Source organism: Pinus tabuliformis, chromosome 8 (genome assembly GCF_031772625.1).
Source record: "Pinus tabuliformis cultivar Carrire ecotype Pingquan chromosome 8, CPIR1, whole genome shotgun sequence".
NCBI lineage: Eukaryota > Viridiplantae > Streptophyta > Pinopsida > Pinales > Pinaceae > Pinus > Pinus tabuliformis.
The window spans coordinates 737,946,689-737,960,747 of NC_142294.1; the positions used below are offsets into that span (position 1 = coordinate 737,946,689).

General features: G+C 37.8%; 1 protein-coding gene across 1 annotated transcript in view; it reads right to left on the bottom strand.

The window, feature by feature from the left end:
- Positions 1 to 2,404: 2,404 nt before the first annotated feature.
- The window catches only part of LOC149237690 (trihelix transcription factor GT-1-like), a 46,992-nt gene continuing 35,337 nt past the window's right edge, over positions 2,405 to 14,059 (bottom strand). The window contains exons 2-4 of the mRNA XM_089372751.1: positions 3,219 to 3,350; positions 2,876 to 3,121; positions 2,405 to 2,754 (exon numbers count right to left, since the gene is read on the bottom strand). Coding sequence (XP_089228877.1) covers positions 2,525 to 2,754; positions 2,876 to 3,121; positions 3,219 to 3,350 — 608 coding nt within the window. The 3' untranslated portion in view covers positions 2,405 to 2,524. The remainder of the gene's footprint in view (positions 2,755 to 2,875; positions 3,122 to 3,218; positions 3,351 to 14,059) is intronic.

Sequence of the window (14,059 nt, forward strand, 5' to 3'; positions counted from 1 at the left end):
TTCTTAGAGGAGATGTCCACGAGCACCCATTTTGGGAAAATGTATCCCCACACTTTTGGGAAATGTTTCCCCTACTTCACCCCCTTTGTCTCCACAAAAGGGGAACGTAAGGAAACATTTCACCCCGGGCATCCCCTATCCCAATTGCATGGTAAACGTGAAGAACTACTCATCCAACAAAGAACCATAACGATAATCCTATAGGTCACTAGCGTCTGTTTATAAACTCAAGATAACCCAATGAGAATCAAATTCTCCCCGTACCTACCAATCTTCCCATCAACGTGATTTCTTTCTTTCCATCAACGTGATTTCTTTGGGAGAGCTCCAACAAAGAACCATAACGATAATCCTATAGGTCACTAGCGTCTCTTTATAAACTCAAGATAACCAAAGAGATCAATTTCTCCTCAATCTTCCCACCAATCTTTCTTTTTTCCATCAACGTGATTTCTTTGGGAGACCTGGACATGGCTTATGATTTATCATATTCATACTACCAATATTACTTCTCATTGGCTTGGCCATTGAATGGTTCAGAAATGTAGCTTTTGTCCGCATGATTATATCGTAGGCCGAGCTTGGAGATGAAGTCCATAATGCCATTGAATGGTTCAGACATGTAGCTTTTGTCCACATGATTATATCGTAGGCCAAGCGTGGAGGTGAAGTCCATAATGCCAGGATTTGTTGTATACAACAAAATAATGAGTACTTTCTATATAAATGTTTGCATAATATATAGATGTTGTATATTATGTAGGAATGTTTCACCGTGCAATATTTTATATATGAATATAATACCAAAGGTTTTATGTATTTGATGGGTCATTTTTAAGTTGAAGGTCAGATCAAAATCTTCAGAAAAATATTCCCTAAACCATTCAAAGCATACATGCAGCCGTCAATTTTTAAACCTAGTTTGCAGGGAGAACAATCCCTGGCATTTACCAATTGACTTTACCTAATGATGCATTTGCCTATAAAACTTTCCACTAAATGGTTTGTGTGTTCACTCAACCTAGTTGGGGGAGAACGATTTTTAGCAATTATGCCAATTGTCTTTATCAAATAATGCATTTGTCTATAAAACTTTCACTGAAATGGTTTGTGTTCACTCGAAACAAGTGGGTTGAATCTTTAAACCTAGTTTGCAGGGAGAACAATCCCTTGGCAATTATACCAATTGACTTTATCTAATGATGCATTTGTCTATAAAACTTTCCACTAAAATGGTTTGTGTGTTCACTCAACCTAGTTTGGGGGAGAAAAATCCTTTAGCAATTATGCCAATTGTCTTTATCAAATAATGCATTTGTCTATAAAACTTTCCACTGAAATGGTTTGTGTTCACTCGAAACAAGTGGGTTTAAGGTTGGCTTACACGATTACACGTTAGAGGAATCATTCACATCACAGAATTTTATTTTCAAAATGTAAAATAATAATAATAATTTATTCTATATGTAAATTAAAATATAAAATAATAATAATAATAATCTAATTTTAAAATCACTGTCAAATTCAAATTTAAATGATGTATAAACCCTGCTATTTTTATTTTTAGTAATTTAAAGAAAAGTTCACCGAGGTCGCCCTAACCTGCCCTACCCTCTCTGAAAGTGTGTACATCTCAATATAGAGTATGTATGGTTTTGCTGACTCACGGGCATGTAGGCATTATCCTTATAATACTATCTCTAAATGTCACTTATTCATGGTTTTGATTTAGAGCTTGGTTTTGATTTTGAGCTGGCTTAGCTCAAAATCATTGTTGAATAGGTACGCATGTTCCACAGCGGTTGGGAAGCCCACAACAGGGGCTAATAATTTGCATCCATTTAAATATCTTAACATTTGATATTCTATCCGTAATTTGATAAAAAGAAACCTTTGGCATTTTATCGGGGATTACCATTGACTTCAGCAAAACAAGGAATTCATTATTGATTTTTATTGCGTAACAGCAACAACCAATTTTATCAGAAAGGGTTCATGTACAAACCTGAGAATACAAGCTTTCCTTTCAAGTAATGAACTCAAAATCGTGTAGAACACGATGCACTGGAAAAGATTGACCATCTAAGAGATTCATGGTATATTATTGCAGTAGAGAAATTAACTTATATTGTAACGTGGTACACATTTTCCTGTACCTGAAGTAGGTAATGAACTTTTATCTATCTAAAGCTCTCCAATCACATGGTACATACATACTCATGTGAACACAAATAATCATGTGAGTACAAATATGCAACAATCGGTTGGGATGCCTCATCTGAGCAGAAAGATATAACAAGTAGTTGAAATGGCTTCGTCTGAGCAGAAATGTGTAACAATCAGTTGGGATGCCTCCATGATGTTGGTGAACAGATAACCTCTTGATTCCAAGTCAAAATTGGCATTGATAAAAGCCTAGGCAGTGTAGCTTACGATGCCAGAAGGCTTGCGTGTTTGGGTCAGTTCATAAAGATCTGATAAAATAGTTTACTGAAGGATGTACAAATAAGGATTCGAGTAATCATCATTCGACCTTTGGCATATACAAGCCTAATCCACCCTGCTGGTAGACACACATTGGTTGGAGCTCTTCAATCGTGTCAATGTCTTTGTACCCATGAACTTCTCGCAATGCTTGCCAACCACGTCGTGCTAATAACTCACGAAGATCATCTTCACAATATAAAGTCTTCTCCTCAGTGGTCACTGTTGGTCGACCAGACCCATCGTAATAACAAATCTTCACTGTCACACCTGCAATAGTGAAATCAATGGCATTAAATATCAATGAACATTCTGCATACATAGTAACTATCAACAAAGTGTGCTAATTCCAACCAAATAATAGGAATAACAGAATGATGTAGAAGCAAACCTGGATCAATATGCAGATTGTAAGTTCGGAGAGGCATGTCACGATCAAAGCAACGGACAACACCATCTTCATCTTCTAGCCAGAATGCTCGTTTCGATCTCAATCCAAACACACTCTTGATGGCATCCTTAATGGCTTCTGCTGAACCATCAATACCTACTCTTCGGGTTACATCACCCCATTTTACAAGAATAACCCTCCCTGCAGGTATACTGCGATCCATTCCCGTATTCCACTGAGGTAAACCTGAGTAAACAGTAACCAAAATTGTCAGTGTGTTCTTACATTTATGTTCCTAACAAGACAAAATCAAGTAGATAAAGGAAAGTGCAAGCTAACTCACCATTGGCACTAGTATCCCTCCAACTCCATGGACTCATCCCATTTGCCAATGGTGACTCATGTGACAACAAAGACGTTGTTTGGCTGTCATTATCCAACCTTTGGTCGATATTTAAAGCAGGCCTGTCAAAATCTGACACCGACAAAAATTGTCAATTGCCCTCATTTCTACTAATCACAGCTTTGTATAATTGTATAATTTAAACTTGAAAACCGAGAAATATCTCGAATTTGTAACCTAACCTTACAACATCTATTCGATAATTGTATGGGAAACCTGAAATTGTATTCAAAGAAAACGACCTTGATTTCTCTATATTTACAAATTGTAAACTTTTTTTAACACACGATTTTGTGACAATGCCTACCTATCTAGCTCAAACAGATTTTTATAGCAACTGGCAAAGATAAGATAACAGAATGGATGGGAAAGAAAAATGAAAGCAAAGCGCTAGTTAGCACTCTGCAACCAAGAAACTCTTCCGGGGATGATATTAGTGTACCATCAAAGCATAAATGAAGGAATAAAATTATGAACCACAGTAGTTGGTTCGACACTGACCAAAAAAACTGATTATGTGATTAATCCAGAAAAACAATCTCAAAAAAAATGCATAACGTCTCTGATGGTTATTGATTCTCTATGCTCTCCCACAGGGGCATATAATGACACCAACATAACATGTCCTAAACGGCTACAGATGATATTTGTTCGTAGACAAAGTGATACATAAAGCATATCAATCTGTTAATCCAGAATCATTTCTTTCTATTGTTGAACCACGTCTAAAAATGATTATATTTATTTGCAGTTATATTAAAGTTAGTAATATATTGTAAGCTTTAGAATTATCAAGTTAATTCTGGTTAATAGCATAAAGCCTCGCTCTGAAGAATTTTGAATAATTGCATGGCGTTTTTCCTATTTAAAGGTGTCTTCACAATTATTTGTCAGTATTGAATCTCAGGTTGAAGCTTTTGGGGAGCTTCCAGTAAGTTGTCCGTTCTGCTATTGTACTCTTCTTGTTCTGTACCTACTGTTTTTGTTAATCAGATCATATAAATCACCTTCAACCAAATATACGGTCTCAATGACCTCTGGATTGGATTCTTTGGTTCATTTTTGCTGCATATTAGGCATTCTTGCTGTTCTTCTACATCCTCCTGGGCACGTACCTTATTATCTTCATGCTTCTCATGTGCATTTGCCCATAGTGGAATGTTTATGACTTGATGTTAGGTGAGAGGAGACTGAGCTAAAGATCCGACGGAAAAAATTCAAATTTCCATTCACAATAGATCCAAGCAACATGCAGTCAAGTATATCTTCCAGAACAGAGCATATATTAGTTGGTCATGTAGCATATTCCTTGGATCAACCAAATCAAGAAAAAAAAATGCAAAATGTCTTCTATTTATCTAGCATTAAAAAAAATTGGGCGCATATTCTCCCACGATAAATAAACTAGTTAAAGAAGATACACTGATACCATAATTTAAAGGACTCGGCCACAATAGTAATATCCCTTCAGTCAAAACAAATCACCAATTACTCGATAAGTCAAAGAAACATGCCTAATAAAGAAGCTTCATTAGAAAATCAGTCATTTTCAGCACAACTTATATCTGGTATGTATCATACACCTAACAATGAAAAGATGAGAGCATTTATGAATAGTAGTGGCCTTGAAGTTGGTGGGCTCAACCTGTCAAGAGTACAGTGGTGGCGACTTCAAGAGTGTTTGCTGTGAGTAATAAGGGTGGTAACCCATGAGGGCCTTTGTGGAGTTGAATGCATCGCATATCAAATATGCAAAATATAAACTTTTAAACAATTGAACTAAATTTTATCCAGTACAGTAAACTTAAACACAAAAGAACATTTCATTGATTATAATTGTGGCAGGTGCTGGAGGGGCTATCTACAGCCCTAAAGAGACAATTGTATATTCCTATGCACCGAGCCTAGGTGTCATGACCAATAACATGGCAGAAGCCTATGCCTTGCTATAAGGCTTAAACTTGGGAAAAGGAATGAACATCTATACTCATTGTAATCGGAGATCTCGAATAGTCATCAATCATATGCAAATGGATTCACCTTCATCTAATTTTCATTTAGTGTTTCTATTCTGGAAAGAATCAAGCATTTTTGTGAAAACTTTGACAGGGTGCAATAATTTCAAGTCTTAAGGGAAAATAATTCAGTGGCAGACAATCGAGCCAATTTGGCCACTGAGAAAAAATTGTGGGACAATCATTAACGATCACTTGTATCCAACCCATACCATAACCCTATGGTTCCAACAAATTAGCCCACACCAAATCAACACTTGGTGAATTGCACGACCACTCTCTGGGTAGGATGCAATTCCCAACAACTTGGTTGGAAGCCTATGAATGAGATAAAGAAGCCAAGATGGTAATCAATGCCCAAACCAGAAGTAAAAGACTCATTCACCTCTCATATATGCCCTCCTTTGGCAACATTCACCAACCTCTCCATCTTCCCTCCCTTAAGAACCAACAGTTGTTCCAAGAAGAGACAACTATACGCCAATGCCTCTGACTTTCGCATAATTGTGATTAGTATTTCAAAGGGTAAAGAATAAAAATTATTTCAAGACGACTCAACAACAATCCTGAACAAGAATTCGAACACACAATCCCTCCTACTCAAGAAGTAACATGTTAGTTTATGGCAGCATCGGATAGGTGTTCTAGTCCCAAATGATGCTACGAGACTAAGGAACACTAGATCTCCAAAACCCAGAAAAAGTTTCGCGAGATAAGCTTGAGAAACACCTTAATTAGATTAATTTGTCATAATTAAATTAGTTCCTACGCCTAACCTAGGAAAAGTTGTAAATTAAAGTTAATTAATTAAGAATGTTTGAGTTTGCTCTAGAGACTTCTATTGAAGTCTATTTGATCTGATGGAGATTAAATCGTGGTCATTGAGATCAACGAGAGATTATGAGAGCAAGTTCAAGGGCTTGGAGATAGCATCAAAGTCATCAGAGTGATCATTGTGACAAATTGAGCTACCCAGTTCACAGGTTCAGTGAGGGCACAGTTCCAACCAAAGGGAGAGCATCAAAGAGAAAGCAGCAGAAAATTTGGAAGCAAGATTCCAGAGACTTTTCTAGGGACTCTCCAATGTCGAAGAGACAGGAGATAGGAGGCTGAATTATCTACGGAGATGGCAGCAAAAGCCAGTGCGAATAGCCAGAAACCCTAGTGTGAATTGTCGAAAGAGCCACTGATCAGCAACTAGAGGCCAAAGCTATTTCCGGAAGGAGGTGCGAGTGGTTTCCAATGAAAAAAGAAGGTAATATGGCTCACTTTGAGCCAGTTTCCAAGCAATGTGAATTATTCCAAAGCCAGCAGTCTAAGAGGAAATAAGCGGTAGACAATGTGGGGTTAGAGCAGACCAGAGAAGACCGAGTTGATTAGCAAAGGAGATCTTTGATCTCCAGATTATTTTGCCAGTATATTTCTGGAGGATAGCCAGTTGGACATCCAGTTATAATAATTTCCAAATTGCTACATAATAAAATAAACCTTCGTCTATTGCATCGGTTTTCCCTTCAGGGTTTTCTCAAAGACTTTTAGTCCAAAAATATTGGTGTCATTTTTATTGTGTGCATCTATTTCTCAACCCCTTATTTTACTTTCTTGGCGTATTTTTAATTGTGAAGAATGCATCAGTTATTTATTTGTTATTTGTCGTAAACAAATAAACTGCTAACAGTTAGAAGAATAAACTCTAGGCGATACATTCAAGGAAATTTCACATAACAACCTTAGCAATTCCTTGTGAAGAATCTCAAATTTCTCTCCATCCCTTATTTGGTTATCTGAAGTTGATTGGGTGTATCAAGAACGACAAGGGGATTGTGTTGATTCATAGTGGTAGCACCCACAATTTCATCCATAGGAAAGTGGCAAAAGATACTTATAGTTATGCTAATGCCATACCTAATTTTCAAGTTATGGTAGCCCAAGGCTACTTGGAAGCGGGAGCAAGAAGCGAGAGCAGGGGCCACAATTTTCAAAAGCTTCCAGGTCAAGAGCGTTTTCAAGATCGATTTTTATATTTTTATATATTTTGATCCCATATATGTCAACAAAAGCATGTGGAACGATGAATTAGTTATAAAAAGCATAAAATTATGGATTAAACCATATAACATCAATCATCTTGTATTTATAATCTTCATCAACCACAAGTCCACAATATCTCAAATTTCATCAATGTTTTTGATAAAATTTGCAAGTAATAAACCCTATTCTAGCACTAACCCTATTCAAATTGCCATGTGGATATGTTTCTGATCAAGATTTAGAGGTGTGTATTTTCTTGTGTTTTCATTTTGGTAACAATTGTTTCAGGTTGAGATTTTCAAATCCACTTCCACCACTAAGGCATGGTTGTTTGGCTATAATTATCATGTTGTTCATTGTTTACCACCAAGGCATGGTTGTTTGGCTATAATTATCATGTTGTTCATTGTTTACCACCAACTACATGTCACCCTATATTGTCAATGAAGATAACATCCATTCAAGACATTCACGATACAACAATGTTTGAAAAGATAGGGCTAGGGGCAAGCTAAGGTTAAGGATAGTCTAAAGGGGCAACAATAGGGATAGGGGGATCAAGTAGGAATGTTTACAATCATTGGGGCTTGTACAAGGATGATTTATATAGCCATCATGGCACCTCTAAGACGAGTGCCTCTCTCCATGCATTTTAGGACCCTTCCCTACAAAACACTTCACCACAAAACCCCTGTGCACGAACTACTCAACCATCTTTTGCTCATAGAATCACAAGCTACTAAAATGAAATGGCAACCACAGTTTGAAACATTGCTCACAAAATCTCTCAATTGAACCCTACATGAACCTCCTACACCTCTACTTGAATCCCTTCCACATCTGTATTGTATATCTGCATGACTCTATTCATGAAAAGCATCCCCACCCACAAAACCTCTAATCACACAACAACAAAATATCCATAAAATATTCCCTAAGCAATGTGAAACAAAATTCCAAAATTTATAGAATGAAGAAAAGGCTATGCTTTAAAGGTCATGTTCTCATGAAGCTAAATTTAAAGTATGATAGAAACTCTAATACAAGACTCGATATGAAATATTATATATCTTTTTACTTCGGCTAGTAGAGTGAGTAAATCTCAAATGTTCTTCATGTACATTCTTGTGATTAGGTTTTATAGGATAGATTTTGCAAAAAGTGCTAAAGGGATCCAACTCGCTTGAGCTCTTATATCAATCTAAATATACCAACCAAATAATACCAGGATGTTAAAATCGATTGAATATAGCAACTCCAATAATTAAGTAGATGTCAAGAAAATGAGAAAAAATAAACCTAAGATTAACTAAATTCATGGCAAAAGACTTGTATTATTGTTATTATTATCAATTATTTTCAAGGAAACCTAGGGACACTTCCCCACATTTTATGGATGGTGACTGTAGTGAACTCATTCGCAAAAACTATTACACCTCCCCTCTAGGACCTAGCCGCAAAATTTCATCCTATTGATGGTGCTAGAAATTCGTCAACCAAGGGGATCTCACTGATTAGAAGTCTCAATTAGACCTCACACCATTTGGAATCGGAGCCCCATTCGGAGTATCAACCCGGTTACCATATTTTCTTATTGATAAAATTGGCAACTAGGGCCAAACTCCACATGGGTTATCTTATTTATGACAGCTAATATTTTTCTTGGATTCCTCTCTCCCAAAGGTGTAGGATTGATCCAAATATCATCCGATTCCAACATGTACAAATGAAGTTATGAATTTATTTTGATTATGGACAAATTGTCAAGGTCAACCAGCAAACTTATGTTGGCTCAGAAGCCCAACAGTCACGTCTATTCATCCTCAAGGTTTGCTATAAATACATGATGCCTCGCCCTCATTTGGACACACTTCACTTCACACTTCACTTCGCACTTCTCTCTCCCTCTCGTCATTGATTGGGTATAGATTTTTGGGCCTCTCCCTCTCCACATGTCCAAAATTTCAGGAGCGAAATTTAAGAATGCGAAATTTCAAGAGAGCGAAATTTCAAGAGGCCGAAATTTGAAGACAATTTGACCAAGTGTTGACCAACATGCATTGACCTCCTTTGGCTGTGTTTTTGTGAGGGTTATCTCTATTTGGGCAGGCCACATTTCTAGGCAAATAAATTAAAGCTAAACATTGATTGTTGACCAGTGTTGACTGTAGCTAGGGCTGACCGCAAGTGGGCCATTTGACCAAACTTTGACTAGGCTGAATTTCACTATTTTGAGGCTTGTTTTATCTTGTTGTTTGGAGACTGAAGTTGACCAATTTGTTGAGGGTCAAATCTACCCTGTTGACCAACGTTGACTTTTTTGGTTAGGGCTCTTTTGTTGTTTTTATAGATTATCAGATTTGTAAATTGTACTATCTCTCTCTGTTGAACTATTGAAGACTAAAAGAAGATTTGATCAAGGGTTTCCCCACATTGGGGTTTGTCCTTAGCTGGTGCCACATCTTGTGTCCTCCTATCTTGGCTTGTCTTCTACTGTTTATGTTAATGTTCTATCTGCATTTTAATATCATGTTGATGTGATTGCTAATCTGAATATTGATACTGGGCTAATAAAGAAATTGAAGTAAAATTGCTCTAAAGCATAGAACATACCATTGTTGCCTAAAATTAACACTTGTAGATTTGCCTTGGCTTTAACTGTCAGTGAGAGAGAGAAACGTATTGTGCCTTTGCGAAAAGCAAGTGTGCCTAGTGAATGTTCAATTGCAGGTGTATCTAGGTTCTTCTACTGCGGAGGGAGGAGAGGTGAGTTTCTAAGAGAGAGGTAATAGTACCACCCTTGTAGAGGCGCACACAAGTGAAAAGATAACCGCCTAACGTCAAGTAGAATAGTCCACATAGATGCGACGATTGTTCCAACCATTACAACACATCTTCAATTAGATAAGTACTAAAATAACCAAAATAGTTCAACTACTTTAGTACAGGTGAAAGAAAACATGAATCATAAATATTCACAGAGCAGTCTTACAAATATTCACAATCCATGCATGAAAACGTGTCAGCCATTAGGATTCAAGTATTAAGTAAAAGTCCCAAGATACATGAATACAACGAGCATCACTAGCTCCAATAGTGGAGCATTGGAGCCATGACTTGCTCCCCAAAAGTACTAACTTTGTCTCTTGATGCCTTATGGGAGAAGCCAAGGTGAAAAGTCCTTTTCTTGTACCATGAGGGTGTATATATAACAAATGGGGCGATCCTTCACCTCCCTTGTGACTCTTGGGCTACCCTCATGATTGTTCGACTACTCGATGACCTTTTGACTTCCTACATGACTTTTCACATTACATGAATGACTCTTGGACTTCCACTTTACATTATATTTCTCCAATATTGAATTACATATTCCACAAAATGATGTGGCACATGATGACTCATGACATGACATGAAATGACACTGATGATATGGACTACATGATGACATGGCAATGTCAGGGTATTCTTTGTTGTTGCTTGATTTGTGTCGTCTGAAAGATGGATGATGACCTTCTTCTTTTTCCTCCAAAACGGCTTGGAGATGAGGAGTCTTCAATGTAACTTGATCTCCAGTTATTGTCTCAATTTGATGTCCCTTTGCTTCCTCTTGATTGATCAGCTTGTCTTGCTGCGAATGAAGTGTCTCCTGGCGGTCTCCATCTTCTTCATCATCATCTCGTCATGATATGACAGAGTACCTGTGTTTTCAATTCACTCATGACAAGACATTAGTCCCATAAACCCCTAGTCTAAGATGTTGCATGATGATCCACTGGCTGAGCCGAAAACGGGTGATAAGATGAGGGAGAGGCTGAGTGACTGCGAAATTGAGCAGCTCATGTAGTCAAGGGTTAGGCTTGAGCCTTGAGGCTGGACTGAGGAAGAAGCCTTGAGTTTAGGAGCTCAATGAGACAGGCTGAGGGGTTGAGCATTGATTCAGCCTACTGCACAGTTTTGGAAGGCAAAGGAGGTTGGTGACTGAGCAGTTCATGAGCTCAATGCTGAGGCTTGAGCCTTGAGACTGCGCAATTGCATAGTTCAGGAACTCAAGGTTGAGGCCTAAGCCTTGAGACTGCGCAATGCGAAGTTCTGATTGGGCAGGAGAGAGAGATTGCGCAGTTTTTGATGTCAAAGGTTGAGCTTGAGCACTGTGATTGCGCAGTACACAGTCTTGGAAGGCAAAGGTTGCACATTGCGCAGTGCCAAGGGACAAGGGTGTTGCTTGAGGGCTGGGACTGTGCAATGCGCAGTTCAGACTAACTGGCCTGGTCGGGGAGTTTTCCCAATTGCACTAAGTGTTGGATCAATGAGATGAAGATGAACAAGAAAGAGACTCTGAGCATGATCACACTTAGATCACTTGATGACATGACAAGGAACACTCAGAACATATGAACAACATACCTTCCTCAATGCAACAACTTTGTGACAGCTCCTACCAAGTGCGACACAAAAAATACACTTTGCGACAAAAACGGCGACACTGTGCGACAGGGCTTGAAACTTTGGAAATGAGTGTAAAACATGTTTACATGATAAGAACAACTCATTATCACAAAGATTGCCCCTTGAAACAAACCAAAACTCCACTTTACGTGATAAGCGACATTTCCCACGCCAAAAGATGACACTTCTGATATGACAAGAAAAGTGTGAACAACACTTGAGATATGCGACCGACAATGGAAGCAACACATGCCAGAGTGAAGATAACATGAAAAAGACACTAATTAAAGTGAGCGCAAGCAAGCGACAGTCAAAAGTATTAAAACGACACTCACGAAAGCAAGGGTGCGCAAAGCAACAGTTTGGAAAACTCACCAAAATAGAAGTACAAACGCATCCAAAAGTGAGAAATTGTCAATGTCAATGCGCATTGACTGTCGACATGGATTCAACATAGCGCAAGCACTGTCTTAATAGACTGTGCTAGGCTTATTCGAGCTTGCATGAAGAAGTGCACTCATGAATTCATTACAGACCGAGCATATGCAAGCAGCTGACTTCGACACTTACAATCCAAAGGGTAGCTCAAAGACTTAATAGAGCTAGAAGTGACTACGGAAAAGTCAATCGAAAGATCCACGATAGGCTCCAAAATTCAAGTATAGACAAAATTTTGGAGGGTGTTTGTCACAGTGACAAAACAGCCCCACCTTTGCCTGCCACTAAACCCATCAACCCTTATCATAGGAATCCAACCTGAGTTGAAAATCTAACAATGTTGTATTTTAATTAGCTTTGTTTCTCCTTAGGTTGCATATATATAGAGAGACAGAGACAGAGAGAAAGGGGCCCATTGGGTTAGCTCAATCATTTTGATTAAGCAAATTTCAAGGCAAAGATTGGTGATAGATCATTGGTTCAAGTCCAACAGAGTCCCTTTGTTTTAGTAGTACAAGTTGTAGTCCAACAAGATTTACCACAAGCACCATTCATAGAATGTGAGAAAATGCTTAGAGGATTTCTCTAAGAACATTTTCCATGGAAAAAATAAAATGATTTTATATATATTCTATTATAGTGATGACTAGTGTATCTATTTTAAGTCCCCTAACATGGGGACAAAGGGATTCAATTATCCAACACAACATAGAATCCAACCCCCCATCCCCCAAAAGGAAAAAAAACATGTCAACAAGATATGTATGTGCATGTGGCAATCAAGTTGTGGTCTAGCAACAACTTGGATCAATTGTCATGACAATGACACAAATTTAAACCAGGGCAAGCTCACTACCCCTCAAATGGTGTGGCTCTATCATATTGACTTTAGTTACCCTGTTACCAAAATTGTACAAGCCTACATACCCACGAATCAATTGTTTTGAGTGGGCCTTTATTGCACTTCCATAACTCAAAACCCACACTTTCTTGGTGCCCACATATCAAACATCTAGGTCACGCATGGGAGACCCATCCGACAAAGGACACATAGGACCCATGTGTTTAACACATGAATTCGAGAGATAAGAAAACTATCCAATGTGTCATATTTTTTAACTAATCTATTTATCTCTAATCAATATTGCATATAATTACATACATATATATCATTCCAAAATGACAAAAGTCTTGGTCCTCATGGTTAGCTTGTGGAGCTTTTGATGGATTTCTCCAAAGGATTTGTTGAGGGCTATAGATGAGTCTACATGATCTGAGAAGATGCTTGTTGTATTCAATGCCACATTCATAGCACTTATTCCCAACATTGAAGATCCTTCTTTATTCACAAACTGCAAAGCCATTTATTTGTGTACTTATACATATAAAAACATGACAATGTTGTATATATAATAAATAATAAAACCATCAATTGGGGTTATCTCGTGTGGTTGGCCAAAATAATTATTATCTTCCCCGCCTAGGTTCAAATCCCTATTAGTGACATGATGAGCTATAATGCCTTAATAAATATTGTTGTAATGGCTTCATGCGTATAAATATTGTTCTATTAGCTTCGAGCCCTCTTGAACTCTTAAGTATTCCTGTGGGTTGGCCTGCTACCAGCAACATCACTCCAACCTCAGGCTGAGAGGTGTTGAAGAATCTAGGGCAATTAGGTTAATGAGATTCTTCTCACGATGATAACTATTTGTGAGGTACTTTTTACCTTTTCATATTAGCACAATCTTCTCTTGTTATTATTAGAGTTTGTTTTCTTACTTCATCAAATAGTTACCAAAATAAAAGAGACAAGAACAAAAGATGTTGGCTTTCTACCAGGACCAA